This window comes from Toxotes jaculatrix, chromosome 12 (assembly GCF_017976425.1).
Source record: "Toxotes jaculatrix isolate fToxJac2 chromosome 12, fToxJac2.pri, whole genome shotgun sequence".
Taxonomy (NCBI): Eukaryota; Metazoa; Chordata; class Actinopteri; family Toxotidae; genus Toxotes; species Toxotes jaculatrix.
In genome coordinates, this window is record NC_054405.1 from 23,159,019 (window position 1) to 23,180,580 (window position 21,562).

The following is a 21,562-nucleotide window of genomic DNA, read 5'->3' on the forward strand; positions in this document are numbered from 1 at the left end:
ACAGTCGTCTGCTTTTCCTCCATGATGACAGTCACTGACTGAGGCTGAGGAGGTCCAGTCTAAAAGCTACAGCATGGCAACGCAGTGCACAGTACAAAGGGTCAAAACCTCTATCAACACAGCATTATGGCCAATTCAGAGATCATTTATTAGAAGAACTGTCTCCACTTTCTTCAGAGAAGGCTTTAAAACATTAGATTAAGATTTGATCCTATCAAATTTACAGATACAGCTGCATTATTGAATTTATTTCATCGTTAACTGCATTACTTAATTTCTGCTGACTTTTAAATGACGAAGCAGCAGCACGTTGGTAACATACCACTGGCTGCTGCAGACGGATGCCTTTTCATTTTAAAGCTGCACAAATCCAGTTTTGACCATATGGAGTAAGTGCAGCACTGAGACAGACTTGTAGTTGTCCTTTTATTAAAATAACAAAACAAGCACATTAAAAGTTAAAATTAACCAAAAAAATGATGTAAAGCCAAGAGAATATAAAAATGTATTTATTAATAAAACTGTAAAAACACCTGCTGCATGCTAACATGCTTTGCTTTTGGCAATACAAGGCAATAAAAGCCATGTGACTTACAGTATATTTGGTAGATTTCTAAATTATATAAATGTAGAAACCGTAACAGTAGCAGAGGCAACATAAGTATAATAAAACTTTGTAACTGGTCTTTGTTCAAAAAACAAATTCAAAAACAATGACCTAAAACAGTGGATTGTAACTGCACCAAAGATGAATTTTGTAAAATATTAAATATATTAATATAAAAAAAGGAGAAAGGACTGACAAGTAGCTTCAGTTTTGGGGCAATAAATACCAGTCATACTGGTGCACTGTTTGTGTTTAACACGTCCAATGCAAGTGTAGTAACAGGTGATTTTTCATAACTGTTTATAAAGAATTATATTTAAAAACCATTAAACCATTAAAGGCCACCGGCAACCAGGCTGCAATACAAGAGCATTTTCCTTGATGTTGAAAACTGAAAAATACATTTCTGGCCCAAGTACAAGAAAATGTGTACTTCTGTAATAATGTAAACATTAAAACACACCTCTGTCCACAGACCTACTGTGTAGAGGAACAAATAATCAACAAATAATCTCTTCAGCCAGACACACCTCTGAGCGTTGTGGTCTATCTGCCCTTATCTTATAACAGAAATGCCTTCTCCTGTCTTCAGTCAGTTTCGGTCATAGTGCTGCAACAGCGGTCAGTGTCTCAGTTCTGGGAGTGTCTCTGTCTGCTGCCAGCAGGTGGTCTGAGGAGCTCTCAGCTGGGCGATCAGAAAACACCTCAGCGGGGTCGTCCTCAGGTAAAGCAGTGTATGTGGGAACAGCGTTGAACATGATAAAACCCACGGTGATGACGACAAACGAGATGATGTACAGGGCTGAAAACTGTGGACAAGGCACAAAATAGAGATGTTAAAAACATCTTCAAGATGAGAAATTCTGTTTCTTTGTGTCAAATGGTATTTTAAAATATTATAAAACTTCCTGCTGCTACAAAGCAGGAAGACAGCAACATTATAGAAGCAGGTGCTAACACAGCGATGCTTCTTAGTGACACTCACCGTGTACTGGAAGAGGAAGAGGCCACAGAAGAGGCTGAAGAGGTCGGCGGTGAGCAGAGAGAGGTTGACCGCAGTGGCGCTGGTCATCTTCACCACCACAGGCATGAAGCTGTACAGTGCGAACATGCACAGGGCGTAGACTGCAAACAGCATCCCTGCAGAACACAATGGATGGACTTTAGTTAGAGGAGGTTGTTCAGCCACTGTGATTCTATTCCACTACAGTCATCGAGAATTATTAGAAACTCTAATTTAACAAGATAGAAAATTAGCTTACCAATACGAAGATCCCATTTTATTGCCGCTACTGCATTAGTTTCCAGTACAACTCTGTAATGCCAAGCAACATAAAGTTAGGAGACAGAGAGGATGATGGAGCCCAAATTTGGTCCCAGTTTCGGTTTTATTTCTTTTACTATATCAAACCTGCAAAACCAATAGGCCACAGTTAACCTAAGATTGCTTCTTACTTTTGTTCTCAGATTCTCATGAATCATATGTTGTCTGGACTTCACAGCCCCATTAACTGCTTTTCCTATTTCCTTCTATTTTGTTGCACACATCTGACATTTGCTGATAAAACCACTATTTGCAATGTACCTTTATTCTAGCTTTCTGGTTCCCTTCTAGACATATGGCTAAACAGTAACTTACAGCTGTATGCCACTGATGACAGTCCCAAACAGGCCCATCATGCCCAGGAATTCAACCCTGGTCAGGTTCTTCACGGTGTACTCTTGGCACATGTTGGATACGGCATAGAGGGCGGCACTGAGTAGGACCAAACCATCGCCCAGCACAACGTCACTGGCTGCACAGAGACAGAAGGGCAATTAAAGACAGTTCTTTTCAAATGAAGACAAATAAAAAAAGAGACAAGAAGACAAATTAGGAGGCAAACAGCAGCACAAAAGGAACAAAAACTCTGAAGTATAACTTCAGTTTCTTCAAGGCAGGGAGGTGTCAGAGAGAATAAAAAAACAAATGTGCGCTCTTGATTTATCAAAACCCCAGATACTGACAGCTCCTTCATGCACGTCGTCTTGAGTAAACCCCTCATATTCTCACTATGGATCTATGGGATTTAATATGGTTTTATTTTGATCTTGGACTGAGATGTGGACACACTTTAGGTTTTGGCTGTTAATCTCAACAGTGTGTCATCTTGGGGATCCCTTTAAAGTATTTCACAGGATAACAGGATAACAAGATATTTAATATGATTTTTTTTTTCTTCTTTCTTTCCCATGACACCTCCCAGGCTCAGAAACAGGGGATTGGGAACATCCTTAAATGTAATTGGAGGGAACATTTTGTTCCAAAACAATATGGTCTGCAGAGTGACTTTTAAAGATAGAAAGAATTTGACAGAGTTATCAGGAACTGCTATTCATGAACATTCCCATTACATTGCACAGATTACCAACAAGTTACTGCTATACACCGTGATAAAGTCCGACATTACGTTTCAGTACTTCACAAATACAAATGATGAAAATGTGTCCTTACTGGACCCCTGGTCTCTTCCGGCCAGAATGTCGGCCCCTACCATGGCTCCCACCCCCAACAAACACACCATCACGGCTATAAAGTGGACCAGCCTGTAGCGAGTCTTCAGGATGAACCAGGAAAGCAGCATCAGCACTGGGATCACGAAGCAGTCCAGCAGCTGAAACACACAATGACAACGACACAATGACAGACTGAGATTACACTGACTTGTTGAGTGCTTCTGCCAAACTTATCCATAACCAGGTCACTGTGATGTACACGTACAAGACAAAGTGATGAGTTTTCTCTTACCTGGATACTTGTCAGGGTGGTGAACTGGTACGCCTTCACAACTGCATAGTTTGCCTCCACATCTGCCAGACCCATCACCAAATACGTCCACCACCTGCTTTTTAAAATTTGTATGATGCCTCTTTCATCTGTAGAAAAAAAATCACTTCAGAGCAGGAATGGGAATGGAAGAGAAACATTTTCATAATGGTCTGTCCATAAGTGCCCAAACAGTAAAAAGCATGGAGCTTTTTCTGGTAAACAGGAGACAAACAATTCCAATACTCCATTATGGTGGACATCCCCTTTCTTATCAGAAGGATGTCTCATTCAATCTGATGTATAACAAAGCTAAACTAAAACTATAAATAGAATAAATGTGGAACTGTAATGACACTAACCAGTCCCACATGGAATTTGCATCAAATTGCTTAATTATTTATCCTGACCTTTGCGTGTGACGAGGATGGTCGTATAGATGAGCAGCAGCAGGGTGTAGTTGAGGAAACTCTGCAGCATGGGAGTCTCAACCCCAGCATTGGCCAGGTACTGACAGCTCACTGCTGTCCCACAGATCAGCAGGGACAAGACCTGGCCCATGACTATGGTCTTCAGCAGACGCCTGGCGAGTAAAAGCGGGGAGGGTTGAGCTTTTCTCTTAGTGGCTAGAAATGTACAAAATGACTCTGCTTATATGAGAGTAGGCCTAGATGTAATAAACATGTAATAACATCCTTGCACAGGTGTTTTGTAACCTAGTCAAATAAAACAATTGCTCAGCAGAAATTAAGAACTGTAATGTCAAATGTCAAGCATGCTTCTACCATTGGAAAGATGCAACCCTAGTGTGTAGAGAGAACTGCAAACGGGAAGACAGTCAGACAGTGTTGTAACTCAACACACTGCCTTCCCCCTGATTTGGACAAATGTTTCTCTGATGAACTCACACTCTTCCACTCTCTTATCATACAAGTGAACTTTGCCATATTTCCCAATTATTCTCTTCTCTCCTTATCACTCTAATGTTGATCATATTAGATCAGATTAATTTGGCTGAAAAGCTTTCCAAACTGTCAAACTGAATGTAGTTCTTTTTGAAGCCCCCATGACATCTAAAGCTTCGGGCGTGATCAGTCACATGATATTCTTTGTTTCATACAAGCTCCAACACAACGTGTTGAAACAGTGAACTTCACAGGAGTGAGACAAGCTTTGGAGCTTCAGTATCATCCGCATATCTGTGCCAGTGGTTTAGACAGAGCTGTTTTCACTACTGTTTTGTGCTAAATGGTCATAGTATGCCTCTGCACAATATATATTTTAATATTCTTTTACTATTTGATGTGTTTTATTTACATTATTGATGCTGTTTTAATCTGTAAAGACAGGTAAATGTGGTAGGATGAACATGCTGTGTACAGAGCAAAATCCTAACTGTTGTTAATGCAATGTAATTCTAGAAGAATCCTTTATATCCAAGTATGTTTACACATACAGGAAACATACTTGGATAATAAAGAATAATTCATGTGAATAGAAAAAGCACAGGTGTAATAACACACACAATGGCTCAGTTTTGTTCAAGTGCATCATTTATTTAATTATTTATACCTGTGTTTTCTTTATTGTGATGCAATAAAGTATTTTCTGTGAAAACATTACTCACAGTGCCTAACAATTCAGAGGCGATAAATTAGAAATGGTTCACTATAGCAAATATTGACAAGCTGGATTGGTGCTCACCATGTGAAGACATCTCTCAAGTTGTAACTGTACACACCACAGGCAACCCTCCATTTCCTACACAGTCTCTCCTCTGCATGCCCTTCCATTTCTTTGAGACCTAAACCTAAAGAGAAAGAAAGGAAGAAATTAAAGTCTTTCATACCTGTATTCATCAGACTACCCAAGCAGAACAGGTACCAAATCTCCACAGGAATGTCATGTGCCAGGACCATTCTTTACTAAAATTATGGTCCTCACTGAGCCGGATAGTTGCCGTTGTCCTCTGTATTGACAAATATGACTCCAGATCTCCGAATTCTACAGCCTAATTGTTTATAGTCTAAACTACGCCGGTAAAGCGATGATTCAAATTGGAGGGTGAAAAATTCAGAAGTGTTTAGGTATTATGAGCAAAACTTACTATATAAGATATATCCCGATTTTAAATGTAGCCCTTAGTGACTCAAAATATGAGTTAAATTAATGTTTAAGCATGAATGAATAACCGGCAGTAACTACAGCAATCTTAAATTGTCACTTTTTCCAATGAAGTTTGGTGTGCCGTGTTCTATGGACGAGTGACAACGTCATTCATTGGGCTTCTCTAAACTACCAATAGCTAAATAAAAACGTTACACAAATAGAGGCACCACACCAAGACATAAAAACAATCTATGTGTACATACGTATTCTTCTTCAGTCATGACAAATGTGGGGAAATTCTCCAAAAGCGATTAACTTTAATATTAGTCAAAAAAGCACTGCCGTCCACGAGGTCCTACATCCCAGTATCCTGAGTAAATCAATCTAACATGGTGCTATCCAGCCCCGCCTCCTGGGCTCTGATTGGTTGAAGAAAAGCTCAATGACGTCTGCACCGCGCAGTCAAACTTGGTCTGATAAAGCTTAAAAAAATGGGGAAAAAACTAATTCACTCATGTACAATAAACCACAATTTTTAGAGATATTTTATTTCCATTATGCGCCACGCTAGACTTCTACTCCACGCCATTTCACTATAAAAAAAATTTACTTTTTGTACCACTACATTTATGTTAGTGTTTTGATAAAATACCGATCAGTGGTGGAGGAAGTGTTCAGATCCTTCTCTTAAGCAACGATACTAATACCACATCCACTACAGACAAATATTGAAATTGTTACATATGTAAAAGTATAACCGCAAAGAGATGCAAATTGACGACGGAGACACAGTCTCTTTATGATCATCTTTCACTTGTAATTAAAGACTTTCCCATTGTGATATTGCTAGTTCTACTTAAAGCAGCTTCAAAGCAGTGAAGTCCTTCTTCGACCACTGGTTGTGAATATGGGTTAATAATGAATTTTGGGTTTAATGATGAGAATTTATTAATTTAACAAAAAAATTCTACCGCCAGGTTAACTCAGTTGGTAGAGCACGAGACTCATTCTTTCGGGGTCGTGGGTTTGAGCCCCACTCCTGGCGGCACCGCCTCCCATGGACCCACCACCTGTGGGCATTGCCATAGGACTTCGGTGCATTGTCGACCAGGCGGCAGTCGCCCCCCATCGACCAGGGCCTGGACCCAGATAAGCAGCAGCAGATGATGATATAACAAAGATTTTTCTCGTCTCCAGCAACTGTCTTGAAACTTTTATTGAACCTTCATTGCCTTTCATTTCTTCAAACATTTCTGAGAAACTTTTTCACTTCCATATCCCAGCCTTCGCGGTGCTGCTGCAAAACTGCACTTGTTTTCCTTATATGAAGGTTAAAATCCCTTTTGCTTCTGTCAGAAAGCGTTTGGCCGAGACTATCTGACAGAGAAAGAATGATAACAAACATCGTACTGATTGCAAGAAACAACCGTCCTTGAAGCTGTACAAATATTGCTTTCTTACCTCCACTTTTATTCCCTGTGTGCTACATGGAGTACAGTTTGCCTCTGCCTCTGTAACCTTTACCAGATATTGCTAAAACTGGACTAAAGGTCATTCAAAGATAGACTATGAGGTAAAGAGTTGAAATAGCAGTACCACATTTAATATAGCAGTATTAAATGTGGTATTGGCCCAGTAGTCACAGTAAGTAGCCACCACTACCAGTCCTACTGTTGGAGGGACAAACAATTTTTTTTGTTGATTGTAGATGTCAGTTTGTGATTTATGTTGTCTGTATATTTATATTTTCTTACTGTAGAAACTGTGAACTGTGAGTCTTTTCATTTATATATTCACAAATATTGCGGCGGAAAAAAATGTTCAGAAAAAATGCTGAAGACAAGAAATTGAGAAAAGGGTCATAAAAGAAACAATCTATGTAAATCTAAAAAAAAAAACTATATATTAAATGCTTTTAATATTTATTTATGATTTCTTTTTGTGTGTAACTCAAATCCCTTAAGAAAGAGCCGGTGATATGGTAAGGTTCATCTTCATCCGTCGTGCAGTTCTCGCGAGACTTTGCGAGAGGATAAGTTGAGGGAACATGGCGACGTCTAATTTGCTAAAGGTAGGACCCACTTCAATTCAATTATTTGTTTTTATCGTTCGCCGGAGTGCTTGTCACTTGTGGATTGTAATGTCGGCGTTTAGCCCTAACCTTAACGAACAGCACACTGCATCTGTTCGCGGCTGTGCTGTCAGTGTTGACTTCAGCAAGGAGCAGTTAAGTTACATCTGGCTAACATTAGCTAAGTGCATATCAGTGATTTTAGCTAAATAGGATAGCTACAACACAGCTAAATGCGAAGGAAAAGGGGTTGGCACGGAGGAGACGGAGAGACAACGGGACTGATAACGGGTGGGAGACATATCGTTAGCTCAACGTGCGCTAAGACATAATCATAGTCTGTGTATACGCTAGCTACAAATCTCATATCATCTGTCTATCAGTGGCTCAGGAGGCTGTAGCTGACCAACCCCCTGAAAGGCATGCTAAAGGCTGCCAGAAGCAGTTCTCGTTTCTGTGCATTGAGTGAGCCTTAATCCTCTGCTGCTGTTTCAGTAATTCAGTAATAATTCACACAGTCAATCAGAGGCGCAGGAGAGCTGACACACCGGCCAGGACTCTCACACAGTACAGCTGTGTGCCGGTTAGAGAAAATTACACTGCAGTCAAAACAGAAGTCTTTTGCGGGGTGGAACAGCATCTGTATATGCTGGACAGACAGTACGCTTGCATGTTACCTATTCCCAACTCTGTTCTGGTGTCTCTGGGTGCATTGTACCAACATGACGGCAATCACACACATTCAGTCTTAGTGTTCTTCTAGTTAATGTTCCTGTAACTAAATATTTATTCCGTTTCCCTTTCCCCTTTCATGGTTTGCATCAAAACGTTTGCTTAATTTTTCACACATCCACTGTAGGTAACAAAGTAAATTAGCAAACATTCGCAGTATAGTAGACATGGTGTGCTGATATAAAAAAAATTCAAGGCAACAGTAACAATAGTGTTTTCATCCAACCATAAATGAAACGGGTCACTGTTTATTGAGAGGGGATAACCATGAATTTCAGTCTTGCAGTCCAACACAAGCATAGAATTGTTAATCGGAGTATTTTTTGCCAGATCAGTTTTACAGTTGCATAAGTTGCTGTAACTCTGTTAGTACTCTGAGCTCATGGGAAATGACATCTGCCCTTTAAGTGTTTTATTCTTAAAGAGAGAAAATACTCTGCGGTCCACGGTTGAACCTGACTGTTGACCCCGGGTTTAGGCCAGTCGTGTGTACTTTCGCCACAGTCTGCTGACTGTACCCTAAATCCTGAAATTCAACAAATATCCAGCGCATTAAACAGGAACTCCACCCGATTGCACATAAAGGTCATGGAGGTACTAGCCAGTCTGTGAAAGTAGTTGCATAATATATTCTTCTGTGACTCTGGAGGGGAACTTTGTCATGTCTGAAAAATGATGATGTTGGCATAAAGATGATCTCAGCCAGGAAACTACAGAATAACAAAACTAACAGCCTGTCAGTTAAAGTGGAACTTGAAAGATATTTGATGTGTCCCCATCCCATACTATAAAACTGCTGTAAATGGTATGTACTGTATATTGAATGTACTATTTAATGTTTTTGCTGTTAATATACTAGAAAACAACCATACTTAAGCATTATTCTTATTTTATACATTGATGCTGTTTGCCATCAGACATTAATGAAACTGCAATGTGTTCAGACCAAGTCACTGTGAAGGCTGGAGCATATCATATCATATTATACATATTAATTAGAGAATTTCCTTATTTTGAGGTTCTTGGTACAAAATCCTGTTTTTGCTACTTTTTTGTGTTGTTGTTTTGTGATAATGTTTTTAAGTAACAAATACTGTTTAGGTAAATAACCCGAGAGGTCTGTCATTGTTTAAGGAAACAAAAAAATGCCAGATTTTTCAAAGGAGTTTGGAACAAGTGTAACCTTGATCAGGAGAAATGTCGCTTCATAATGTTAAATTGTAATTAGAAATAATATTTTGTTTTGCTCTGATGTTGTCAGTGTTTTAAATGTTTGATGAACAAGTCTTACCTTCTGTAAAGATCAAGAACAGTTTGAATCATACAGCTCACTTTCCTCATGTGTGTTTCCAGAACAAAGGCTCCCTTCAGTTTGAGGATAAATGGGACCTGATGCGTCCCATAGTACTGAAACTTCTACGGCAGGAGTCTGTCACCAAGCAACAGTGGTTTGACCTGTTCTCGTAAGTTTACCCTAATTTGTCTTCTTTGGCACTGACATCCAGCAAAACGGGGGATAGGTAAGATTGTGTCTCCTCTTTGTTTCCACAGAGATGTCCATGCTGTATGCCTGTGGGATGACAAAGGTCCAGCTAAGATCCACCAGGCTCTCAAAGAGGACATTCTAGATTTCATCAAACAAGCACAAGCAGTAAGACTAGGACCATACTGTGACTAAATCAGACACTGTGCGTGTCCTGGTTGACTGTTAATCCATCATTTATATGAGAAGCTGAATTACGGGCCAGGATGTGTTTTGAGATCATTTGCGCTTGAACAATCAAAGAGGGATTTCACAATGGCACAGATGCTGTGATTCACTATTACAGAATCTCTTTCACAATATTTCTGGCACCATTTATCAGCCAGTGCTTTTTTTTTAAGCTTGTATGACAATTAAATGCTGCATTACATTTCTTAAGACCTGCTTTAAAGAATTACAATGACCTGCTTTTAACTGACTGCCAGATGCTTATTCTGAATAAGCAGCATCCGTAAATGTTCTGGTATAAAGGCAGATTTTTTTAAACTGTCCATCGCTTTTTAATGCTCACTATCATAAACTGTTCTTCTCGCTTAAAATCTGGCATATCTGTCTGTCAGTTACATTCTGCAGGCGTTTAATCATCACTGTCCTGCGTTTCTCACTTTTTCAAAGCGGGTGTTGAGTCACCAGGATGACACAGCATTGCTGAAGGCCTACATAGTGGAGTGGAGGAAGTTCTTCACACAGTGTGACATCTTGCCCAAGCCTTTCTGCCAGCTGGAGATCACGCTGATGGGCAAGCAAGGAAGCAACAAGAAATCCAACGTGGAGGACAGCATCGTCCGCAAGGTGAGGAGGAGCAGGAGTGGGAGTTCATAGGTGTTTGGGGTTTTTTTTCTCTGTGGTTTAATGGAGCATGTCATGTATGTGCACTGACATCACGCTAAGAGTAATTCTACATTCTCTCCATCTTTATCTCTGTCCTCTCTCTGCAGCTGATGCTTGACACATGGAACGAGTCCATCTTCTCCAACATTAAAAACAGGCTACAAGACAGCGCCATGAAGCTCGTCCACGCTGAGAGGCTGGGAGAGGCCTTTGACTCCCAGCTAGTCATCGGAGTGCGAGAGTCCTATGGTGAGATACAGTCACACAGGTCACCTTATTGCTCCAGTATCTTAACTCAGAGAGGCTTATGGGTCCGTGAGTATTCACACATTCAGTATAGAACAGTAAACAAACAAAGTTAAGTTTACATTGAATGTTTGTCCCTAAAACACAGTTTTTATATCTTTGAGCTCAATTGTGTTGAATACATTTCCTTTTTTTTTTTTTAAGAAAAAACATTTTCAAAGCCAGATTTTTAATAGATTCTGCATTTCTTTCTAGCTTGCATTCTCCTTCTGTGCTTAATGGTCAAAAACTTCACAGGTTACTTTCAAGCTCCAGCATTTCCCTCAGATCTTTGGTGGTGAAGTCTAATTTTCCACCATTAGCTGAGTTCTAATAAATAATTTATTTTGAACTCTAAGATTTTACATCTCTCTGCATACTGTAGTTCAAACATCATGGGCAGCTCTGTCCAGCACTCATTATTTTTTCTTCATCCAGACACTTGTTGACCTCTCTTTGCAATTGCACAATTTATGTATTTTTTTCTCTGAGCAGTGAACCTGTGCTCCAACCCCGATGACAAGCTGCAGATCTACAGGGACAACTTTGAGAAGGCGTACATGGACTCTACAGAGAGGTTCTACAGAACACAGGCGCCTGCCTACCTCCAGCAAAATGGGGTCCAAAACTACATGAAATATGTGAGTATGAGTCATAGAAGTATTTAGAAGCTCTGAAAACTTATTTTCTCAATTGCTATTTTCTGGCAGTTGATTACATATGTATCTGACTGCTGATTAACATGCTTTTAGCCATTCTCTGTCCAAAAATGTGGAAAAAACAATGCCATGAAGATGAGACATAAATACATTTTTATAATAATTATATAGTAGTAGTCAGTAGATAATATAATAGGCCTCATATTTCCTTCTCTGAAACCATTTCAGTCTGAAACTCTCTATGGTTTCTGTGTGCCATTCCCAGCCTGCTCTCTGCTGAAGCAGAAGGAAATCCACTGTCAGTTCACTGCTGTCCTGACGTTACATCTTACAGCATGAAGCAGAAACTTGAGTCCTGAGGCCTCTATTCCCCGTTTTGATGATCTTGGCAACTTTTCTTACTCAAACAAATCTGATGCATTTTGTCTTTTTAGACACGGCATGGGCCAGAAATGTTTCTGTTGGAAAACAGATTTGTTCTAGCTTTAATACTGTGTCTATATGAAGATGTTCACTTGCTAGTCTGTGATGATCCACGTCAAAAGAGATTCTAAAAATAGAATATTTTTAGATGAATTTGGAAAATGTTTTTCTGTTAGAGATATTTAACCCACTTGTGGAATAGCATCCGTTTCATTGATAGTGTTCTTATGACTTATGATTTTTAAGATTATGTTTCTGCTTTAAAAATGCCAATGCCATCGACACTGTGAAGCCCCATTTGCCTAAAATTAACCTTACAGGGGGAGATGGGGAATGATTTTTTAAATTTGTTTTTTTATTTTTCTGGTAGAGGGTTACAGTAGTTTGTCTTCTGAGGCTTTATGTACCTACTGTGAACATTTAAGATTCTAATTTTTCAAACCAGAACTAGATACTCATCATGGTTTTTATGATGGATTTTGTACTTTATGCGAAATAAATGTAATAAATATTGTAAATCTTCACACTTTGCTGTGTATTTTCAACAGGCTGATTCAAAACTGAGGGAAGAGGAAAAACGTGCACTCCGATACCTGGAGACAAGACGTGACTGTAATTCTGTACAAGCAGTGAGTATTACACATCAGTATAGCACATCTTAATTTGCAAACAAGTCTGCACTTGATTCATTCAAAAATAAATAAATAAATATGATGTGTACATCATTTTTTCCAAAAAGAAAAAAAGAATGGTTTTGGTTTTACACACTCCACATTTTTATATGCTTTTTTCAAATTCAAGTTTATAATTATTTTTTCCATACAGTGAACATATGTTTTCCTATTTCACACTGCTGTGCATTTCCCAAAACGTATAATTATTTCTTTCGTTGTACTGGACAAGCTATATCTCTTGTTCATATCTGTTGAATTGTTCCCCCCCTGTTTATCTTCCCAGTTAATGGAGTGTTGCGTCAATGCGCTGGTAACATCATTCAAGGAGACCATCTTAGCCGAGTGTCCAGGCATGATCAAACGAAATGAGACAGAGAGTGAGTACGGCAGGACTGCTCCCAACAAAGGCTCAGCCAGCTCAGGTTTGCAACAGGAAATAGCCCTGACCAAACCTTCGTGTCCAGCATCTGAGTGCTTGTAGAACATCCATGTGTGTTCCCTCCACTCCTCTTAAAACAATGTGTGATGATACACTGAGGATAGTCGGGGAGTAGCTTTCAAACTGTGAGCTGCACCTCCTGAGGTGGGCACAGGAAAGTTGAAGTGGGGCATGAAGGGAGAGACTAAGAGAACTACATGAGGTGAAAGGGACAGAAGCATGCTGGTGTTTTAAAAACAACTTGAAGTTAGTTATTGTAGTTTGGCCTGATGACTGATTTGGGCGGTTTATCAGCACAACTAGCAGCATTGGCTTTGACACACAGCTCAGGAAAGCACTTCAGGAACTTAAAAACTTTATTGCCACTAGGTGCTGGACTCATGCCAGATTTGCTATTTGTCAAACCTCTCTCCACTTTCCTTGCAGGCTCAAATTGCAGTTCAGTTTAGATTCACACATCACAGGTGCTTAAAATCCACTTTGACTTGGAAATGAGCTTATACAACAATTTTTGTTCCAGACATTTTTCATGATTCAAATATAAAATACAATAATAAATTATCTTAAACTTACATTTTAAGTATAATTTGAAGAACATTTTTATAATTGAAACTCATGCTCTGTGTCTGTGCCGCATTAAACACCCATCGTGATTTGTTAATGCATTTGTCTGTGTGTGTGTGTGTGTGTGTGTGTGGGTTCAGGTCTGTTCTCTTGCAGTTTGATTTAGCAAGTGGACAAAGAGCATCCACAGTAATGGATTTTAAAGTAGCCCATCCTCTGCTAGTTTCATAATGCAGCTGCCAAATAAAAGCTTAGTATATAAATACTGCTTACACTTTAACTGCTACTCTGTGAGTCAAACCTGGTAACACTAGTAGGGAATTGCCCGCTTTGGCTAATGGTTGTTTTTATTATTTAATATCAGTGGATTTATTTTTACACTTAGTCTACTGCATATTAAAAACAAAACAATAAACACTAATTTCATAGGACACTCACCAGTCTGACCGATATCATTCAGTTTTGGTCAACTGGTTTTTGTCCCTTTAGGGTCCCTGTAATTGTCTATTATCTATCTTTAGTAGGTAAGCTGACCACTAGTTTGCAATGGACTCCACTGAAGCTCAGAGTGCCGCTGCAGTTAGAAAGTGATAACGTTTCTTTATCCTCCTTCACAGAGCTGCATCTCATGTTCTCTCTGATGGACAAAGTGCCCAACGGTATCGAGCCCATGCTGAAGGACCTGGAGGAGCACATCATGAGCGCTGGCCTGGCTGATATGGTGGCCTCAGCAGAGACAATCACCTCTGTGAGTGTCACTCACACACACATATACTGAGGAGGGCGGGAAATTAACAACCACTGATTATTACACAGGCTGGAAACAAGCTTTTCTCAGATGCTCCCCCAGCCTTTAGCTCACATTTAGCAAATTATTATTATCTGTATAACTCATTACTTTTATCTATTTCATCTGTTACTTTAAGCAAACGATTTAAACAGTTTATCAGCTGTTTTAGCTATTTCACTACGTATCCATTAGTTTTAGCTATTTAACTTTTCTCCATATATTACTATTAGTAATATAAAATACTAATTCCAAAATTAAGAGGGAAGTTTCAGACTCATCATATTACATGGTTACAACCACCTGTTCTTTGTTGCAGGACTCAGAGAAATATGTGGAGCAGCTGCTCACCTTGTTCAATCGCTTCAGTCGACTGGTGAAAGAAGCCTTTCAGGACGACCCACGCTTCCTGACAGCCAGAGACAAAGTGAGCTCAACTTTTACCAGTTTGACCATTAACACTACGGCCTGATTGTAGGATGCACCTTCCAGATTATGTTCTTAACTGTTTTTCAAACCTCTTTACAGGCATACAAAGCTGTTGTGAATGATGCCACTATATTTAAGTTAGAACTTCCAATGAAGCAGAAAGGGTAAGACATGCTCCCTGTGTGAGATTCAGCTTTTGACTTGAATGTTGAAGGAAATTGTGTCTGACTACGCTCTTCTTTTTGCTCCTGTGTTTACAGGGTAGGTCTGAAAACTCAACCAGAGTCCAAATGTCCGGAGCTGCTGGCCAACTACTGCGACATGCTCTTGAGGAAGACCCCACTGAGCAAGAAGCTCACCTCTGAGGAGATTGAGGCCAAGCTCAAGGAAGTGGTATTACTCAGGGAGCCTTTATGTTTTTTTTGTTGTTGTTTTTTGTATTATTGTTGTTGTTACTAGACCTGTGTTAATTAGCTCTGTGGTTAGCATTGGCACCGGTTATTGCAGGTGACAAATTGTTTAGACATTGACATAGAAAATGTCAGTAAAATCCAAATGCTTTGTTTCACTAATCATCTGTGTTCTCTTTTACAGCTGTTAGTGCTGAAGTATGTCCAGAACAAAGATGTGTTCATGCGCTACCACAAAGCCCACCTGACCCGTCGGCTCATCCTGGACATCTCAGCAGACAGCGAGATAGAGGAGAACATGGTGGAGTGGCTCAGGGTAGGGACTGGGTGGAGCCAGTGTGTGTCATATCAACATTTACTGTGCACTTTACATTCTGTTTATCTGAAAAGTTGCTTGAGTGTATCCATAGAATAAGAATGAAATTACTTGAGACTTGAGTTTGTCACCACCTGTAAAAATAGTTTACTGTTGTGTCGTCTGGTCTAACAGGAAGTAGGAATGCCCGCAGACTATGTCAACAAGCTGGCCAGGATGTTTCAAGACATCAAGGTGTCAGAGGACCTCAACCAGTCTTTCAAAGAAATGCATAAACATAACAAGCTTGCTTTACCAGGTGAGAGGTGCAGCTTAATATGTGTAAGTCTTAGTCACATTTAAGCAGGAGTTGTTGGCATTTTCACTTTTTTCTTGTTTTTGACATTACACAAACAAAACAAGTAATCAAAAATATCATTCAGATTTGTCAGATGATTATTTTTTTATTATTTATTATGATTATTTTATTATTTTATTATTAAATCTGTGTAGTAATTGCAGCACAGGCCCACCTGTATGCATTCTGTACAAGTTTGAGATGTCAATATTAACTAACGTGTCCTTGTGTATTTCCCCACAGCCGACTCTGTCAACATAAAGATCCTGAATGCTGGAGCGTGGTCGAGGAGCAGCGAGAAGGTTTTCGTCTCTCTTCCTACAGAGCTGGAGGATTTGATACCAGAGGTAGAAGACTTCTATAAGAAGAACCACAGTGGCAGGAAGCTTCACTGGCATCACCTCATGTCCAACGGCATTGTGAGTGTAACAGATCTGTACAGAGAGACACACATGCATACTCTTTTAGCTCACTCTTTTGGTTTTCTGGTCAGCAAAGCCCACTTTCACCAACTTGGACAAAGCTAGTGAGTAATGGAAGATTTAGCAGCTACTCATTGACATAAACATGTCACAGGCCAGGAGCAGATCGGTTTGGATTAGTTTCAGGGGTGTAGTTGTTATTTACAGAAACATATACATCATCCACCTACAGAATCTCATAATAGTTTATTTGAAGCTGCAGTACTTGATTTAGTAAAATGTCAGTCATTTCCTCAGATAACCTTCAAGAACGAGGTGGGCCAGTATGATCTGGAGGTGACCACCTTTCAGCTGGCTGTGCTGTTTGCCTGGAACCAGAGGCCCAGGGAGAGGATCAGCTTTGAAAACCTCAAGCTGGCCACCGAGCTGCCGGATGCAGAGCTGCGACGCACTCTCTGGGTAAAGGAAGACGTGGGGGTTGGGGTAGATGGATGTATGTCAAATGATGAAGACAAAGCTGGCTCCACCTTTCTGAACAACAGATTCTGTGCACTGAAATGCTGTTTGTGTTGCGTTTTCCAGTTGAGGTTGTTTGTTATTGAAGTAGTCGTGTTCTTCTCCATCCTCCCAGTCTCTGGTGGCGTTTCCCAAACTGAAGCGGCAGGTGTTGTTGTACGACCCAGTGGTGTCCTCACCCAAAGACTTTGCAGAAGGAACACTATTCTACGTCAACCAGGAGTTTTCTCTCATGTAAGTTGAGCAGTTGAGTCACAGGGAATCAAACGTCCAAACACTGAACACCACTTTCACCGGGGTGCCTCCTTTGATGTTGGATTAGTCTGATTAGTGTTAAAAGAATGAAGCTTTCCTGACTCCTGTAGAGTGAACAGTGTACGGATGAGTACTTTTCAAAAATTGCCACAGTTCTTCTGTGGATTTAGTCTGTTTCAGTGTCCTCTGTCTCTTCATGTGATCCCAGACTGACTCCACAGACCCTCTGTTGCAGGACCGCTTCTTGTTCTTGTCCCTGAACATGGTTCTTTATGACTCTGGCTGTATGTTCAGGCTCGTTGTCCTGCTGCAGAATGAATTTGGACTGATCAGAAGCCTCCCTGATGGTTTTGCATGATGGACGAGAACCTAAACATCTAAAGGGACTAAAACATCTAAAGGGAATATCTACATATACTATAGACGTGGAAGAAGCACTAGTCTAGATCAGATTTCTTGTACCTGTAATTTAAAAGCTGTACATTGATCCAGTGCACTGGTTTTTGCTTTTGATTTAACCTTACAGAAAAAACTCAAAGGTTCAGAAAAGGGGGAAGATTAACCTGATTGGTCGGCTGCAGCTCACCACGGAGCGAATGAGAGAGGAGGAGAACGAGGGCATCGTCCAGCTCAGGATACTAAGAACACAGGTAGGGAGATAAGCTCGCAGCATGCAGTTGAAGATAATGCGGCTCTCTCCTCTCTTATGTAACACCACCTACTGTGAATAAATGTTATCCTCTTCCATTTCCCATCGTGGACTTTTGCGGTTTTGCGGTTTTGTTTGTGTTAAGTCGCAGGCGAAAATGTAATCCATCTGTTTAACAGTGCAATTTCCTTATGTTTTTCTTGTCCAGGAGGCCATAATCCAGATCATGAAGATGAGGAAGCGCATCAACAACGCCCAGCTGCAGACAGAGCTGGTAGAGATCCTAAAGAACATGTTTTTACCACAGAAGAAGATGATCAAGGAGCAGATCGAGTGGCTGATAGATCACAAGTACATAAAGCGGGATGAGACCGATATAAACACCTTCATCTATATGGCATAGCACAACACGTTAGGATGACAAAGTGTTGACTTTGGTTTCAGTGGATCAGGCCTGACGGACACTAGACTACTTCCAGGCTCCCCGTCCTCTATTTAAAAAGAAAAAAAAAATCCAAACTTGTGCAGGGAGGCATGAATTTAAGACTGAGACCTATTTAAAAAAAAGTGGAACTTCCTGCCTTAAAGTTGTACAAAGAAAAAAAAGAAGAAAGGATGCAGTGGGAGTCTGCACCAAGTGTTTGTAACTGTTTTTATTTGGAAGGAGTTTCCTTTGCTGTCCAGATGAGGCTGTTAATGGTCTGTTTTTGATGCCATGGTGTGTCATCTGGGCAGCTACTACAACACTCCTGCTCAATGCTTGTGCGAGTCTAAAGGCATGCTGACAGGAAAAGATGAGGACCTTTGGATCTCAAAATATCTGCAGTCCAGTTTTAATCCACGTCAAACCCAGACCGTCTGAACCTTGAACAAAACACGGCCCTCCTCACTCAAAGGCGATGCTGCCTTAATCCAGTGAGTCGGTGCATCGCAGGGGCCCTGATGCTGTCGTGACTCCCTGCAGTCATAGTTAAAGTGATCAAGCACTTAATCCGAACATTCAGTGTGTATAAAGAGCCAGAAAAGCACTTCACAGTTTGCAGGATTGAACCAGACAGCAACATAGAGCCAACTCCAAATCCCATCAAGCCTCTGTCCCTGAGTAAAAAAAAAAAAAAAAAAAGGGGGACAATGAGGAAAAACGTTAGCATATTGCTGTAATCCGGAGTCCGTTTCCCTCTTCCAAATGTACCCAAGGACAGAGGTGGTGTAGGAGTTAAAATGGGAGCTTAGCTCATGTTTGCAAACACCCTCTTTTCTGCAGGAAGCCTGGGAGAAGAGGCTGAGGTCAGTATTACACATCGTAAATACTACAATTCAAAGCTATAGGAGAGTGTACCATGAGATGTGAATAATGAAATGATTAAATAAACAGCACCTTATTATAAAACAACATACTGGCTTGTCATTCATCCTAGTTCAAGCAAACAATTCTTAATAATTTTACCTTGATTTCTGCTTACCTTAAATACTGGCAACCTGCTGTTGTCTTAGAAAGGAGCAATTAACTTGAATAAAAACTCAATGAAATTATATAAAATAAACAGTTGTATATCAACAGTGACTCGCTGAAAAATCATCGCCACAACAGCCTCGACAGACAGAAGTTTCAAGGCTTCTTAAACATCACACTGACATGTTGCACTCTCAGAAATTCAGTTCCTACACTGAATAAATTATATTCCCCTTCATGGAGACAAGCGCTTTATTAAAACAGCAGTGGTTGACCAGTAGATGGTGCCAGAGCAACACAGCAATAATACAATTCTGTTTTAACAAAGTACTGTAGGAACTAAGGAGCAAGTGAGCATAAATGCACCACCTAGAGCCCAAACATACAGCCAGAGTCATAAAGAACTATCATCAGAGATAAGAAGTCTCCAGCAGAGCCCTGATCCTCAGCATCATTCGTCAGTCTGCCAGCTCATTTATTCCTAACGAAGACATAACTCCCTCAAAATGACTCTCACATATTTAGTGTCCGTTTTGTTGTTTAAACAACTTGTTAAAACAGCTGTGCACTGCAGTTTTCAGCAAATGTTACTCAAACAGCAGTAAAGGGTGCATTCGCTGACTATTTTCAGCAACCGATCAATACACATTTGCCCCGGTGAGTGTGGTGGGAGGAAGGTGTGTGGGAGACTAACTCAAAATAAATTCAATTCTTCAGTGTTGTTGGTCTTTTCATGAGATTTGTTTGCAGTCAAAAAATGTTGAATATCACCAGACTTATTGTTTGGTTAGGGCTGTATACTGTCTGCCCCATGAATCCCTGAATTAGTGATATCTCAAAGGTTAATAACGTAATATAACCTTAAATCTTAACACTCTGGTGCAGTATTTGACTGAAAAGTGTTTTGTGTCTAGTTTCCAAAAGCTTGCTGCCAATATTATTTTTGGTGTTATTTGTATAATTTTGTTTCTTCAACAGAAACATAGAGTAAAACTTGCTGTGTCTATTTTTAAGTTCTATCTTCTCAGGTGTTGAACAACATCAACTGACAGGCTGCAATTAGCTGGATAGTTTTCTTAATGATAGCATATCGCATCCTCTTGTTATTTGTGACAAAGGGGATTACAGCAGGCCTGCTGGCTTAGCGCACACTCAGTCCGCAGCATCCCCCCTCCCACCCCACCCCTTCCTAGTGAGGACCACTTTCATGGACTGGTATAGGAAACACAACACTTCCTGTCCATACCTTCAAAATAAGACATACTGACGCGTTTGCAGATTTGAGGTGCTTTCTCTTTAATTGGGCGGGTCTAATTATTTTTTGGAACTTAAAAAGGTTAGGCCAAAAACTCTGGAGGTTTTCAAAGTGTAAGGGGGGGACGAGAGGGCTACAGTGGTGGCATGGCGGGACAAACATGAGACAAAGATATTGTGTGCTTTGCAAGGGGACAGGTACATGCAGGTGTTCTGAGGGGCTGAAGTAATTAAGGTCAGCTATTACTCGGTAAAATCTGAGTACACAGACACGATACACATAAATGTAGATTTAGTGTGCTAACCCTAACCTTACCTTCGATGTCCACCGCAAACAAAACTTAGAAATCGCGGGAAAGAAGACGCTGACTTCAGAACTCGGTTGAGAATCATTACATTTTTAGATTTCCCTTTGTGTCGGAGTAATTTCTCGAAAGTTGTCAGTAGATTATATGATAGATATTAATCAGGAACTGTTAATAGCGAATTCGGCGCATGTCATGTTACTTTATACTTCCATTTTAGCTGTTTCTTCACCAATTAATGCTCTTTTCACCTGTTTACAAACTGTGTGATGATAGTATTTCTACTTCCTCCACTAGGTAAAGGTTGAGGTCAGGTTAAGCAGGAGAGCGAGATTACGGTCGCTTTTAAAAATCTCTGCAGAAAATAATTTGTAGACATTACATTTTTTTTAAACTAAATTGTTTTATTTTGAAATCAGGAGAGCAGCGCATCCTACCCCCCCCCCCCCCCCCCCCCCCCCCCCTTCTCCCCCCACCCCGTCTGCTCCGCGGCAGCTTGACGCTGCTTAGGTGAGGAGAGGAGAGAGGAGCCCCGCCAGCGGACCAGGGAGAGCGTGGTGAGGAATCCCAGCAGCCCCAGGAGAGTGAGAGCCGGACCGGCTGGACCCCCGGAGGAGGAGCCGAGAGGGAACCACGTTGCCACGGGAGAGGCCTCAGTTCAGGTAACCGTGCCGTGAAACCGCTTC

At 40.5% G+C, this 21,562-nt stretch overlaps 3 protein-coding genes across 6 annotated transcripts in view; 2 read left to right on the forward strand and 1 right to left on the reverse strand.

The window, feature by feature from the left end:
• Positions 1-493: 493 nt before the first annotated feature.
• Positions 494-9,851, reverse strand: slc35f2 (solute carrier family 35 member F2). Of its 2 annotated transcripts, none has more exons than XM_041051571.1 (9): positions 9,617-9,851; positions 5,118-5,223; positions 3,824-3,996; positions 3,396-3,523; positions 3,102-3,261; positions 2,247-2,403; positions 1,870-1,922; positions 1,593-1,747; positions 494-1,416 (listed from the first exon to the last, which is right to left on the reverse strand). In XM_041051571.1, the coding sequence occupies exons 2-9, from the start codon at positions 5,204-5,206 to the stop codon at positions 1,210-1,212; spliced, it is 1,122 nt and encodes a 373-aa protein (XP_040907505.1). In that variant the 5' UTR covers positions 5,207-5,223; positions 9,617-9,851; the 3' UTR covers positions 494-1,209. The 2 variants fall into 2 exon arrangements, with proteins under 2 accessions (XP_040907505.1, XP_040907504.1); XM_041051570.1 differs by lacking the exon at positions 9,617-9,851 and adding an exon at positions 5,786-5,936.
• LOC121190652 (cullin-5) lies at positions 7,553-19,901 on the forward strand. 3 transcript variants are annotated; one of them, XM_041051567.1, is made up of 19 exons: positions 7,553-7,593; positions 9,679-9,788; positions 9,877-9,976; positions 10,484-10,660; positions 10,807-10,948; positions 11,480-11,625; positions 12,615-12,695; positions 13,024-13,162; positions 14,361-14,491; positions 14,850-14,957; positions 15,059-15,123; positions 15,220-15,352; positions 15,554-15,685; positions 15,860-15,983; positions 16,266-16,441; positions 16,742-16,903; positions 17,076-17,194; positions 17,742-17,865; positions 18,073-19,901. In XM_041051567.1, exons 1-19 carry the CDS (start codon positions 7,570-7,572, stop codon positions 18,265-18,267), a joined length of 2,388 nt encoding a protein of 795 aa, XP_040907501.1. In that variant the 5' UTR covers positions 7,553-7,569; the 3' UTR covers positions 18,268-19,901. The 3 variants fall into 3 exon arrangements, with proteins under 3 accessions (XP_040907501.1, XP_040907503.1, XP_040907502.1); XM_041051569.1 differs by having other exon boundaries at positions 13,024-13,117; positions 18,073-19,899; XM_041051568.1 differs by lacking the exon at positions 7,553-7,593 and adding an exon at positions 9,081-9,130.
• Positions 19,902-21,408: 1,507 nt separating this feature from the next.
• The window catches only part of capn5b (calpain 5b), a 32,565-nt gene continuing 32,411 nt past the window's right edge, over positions 21,409-21,562 (forward strand). The window contains exon 1 of the mRNA XM_041051617.1: positions 21,409-21,538. The gene's annotated coding sequence lies outside the window, so the exon portion shown is untranslated. The remainder of the gene's footprint in view (positions 21,539-21,562) is intronic.

Excerpts from the sequence above, each read along its gene's own strand:
- LOC121190652 (XM_041051567.1), top strand. The coding sequence starts at position 7,570 with ATGGCGACGTCTAATTTGCTAAAG. Across the intron at positions 10,661-10,806 it reads AGGACAGCATCGTCCGCAAG|CTGATGCTTGACACATGGAA; the intron begins GTGAGGAGGAGC and ends CTCTCTCTGCAG. Across the intron at positions 15,124-15,219 it reads CTTCCAATGAAGCAGAAAGG|GGTAGGTCTGAAAACTCAAC; the intron begins GTAAGACATGCT and ends CTGTGTTTACAG.
- slc35f2 (XM_041051571.1), bottom strand. The coding sequence starts at position 5,206 with ATGGAAGGGCATGCAGAGGAGAGACTGTGTAGGAAATGGAGGGTTGCC. Across the intron at positions 3,262-3,395 it reads CCACCCTGACAAGTATCCAG|CTGCTGGACTGCTTCGTGAT; the intron begins GTAAGAGAAAAC and ends TGTGTGTTTCAG. Across the intron at positions 1,417-1,592 it reads TCTTCCTCTTCCAGTACACG|TTTTCAGCCCTGTACATCAT; the intron begins GTGAGTGTCACT and ends CCTTGTCCACAG.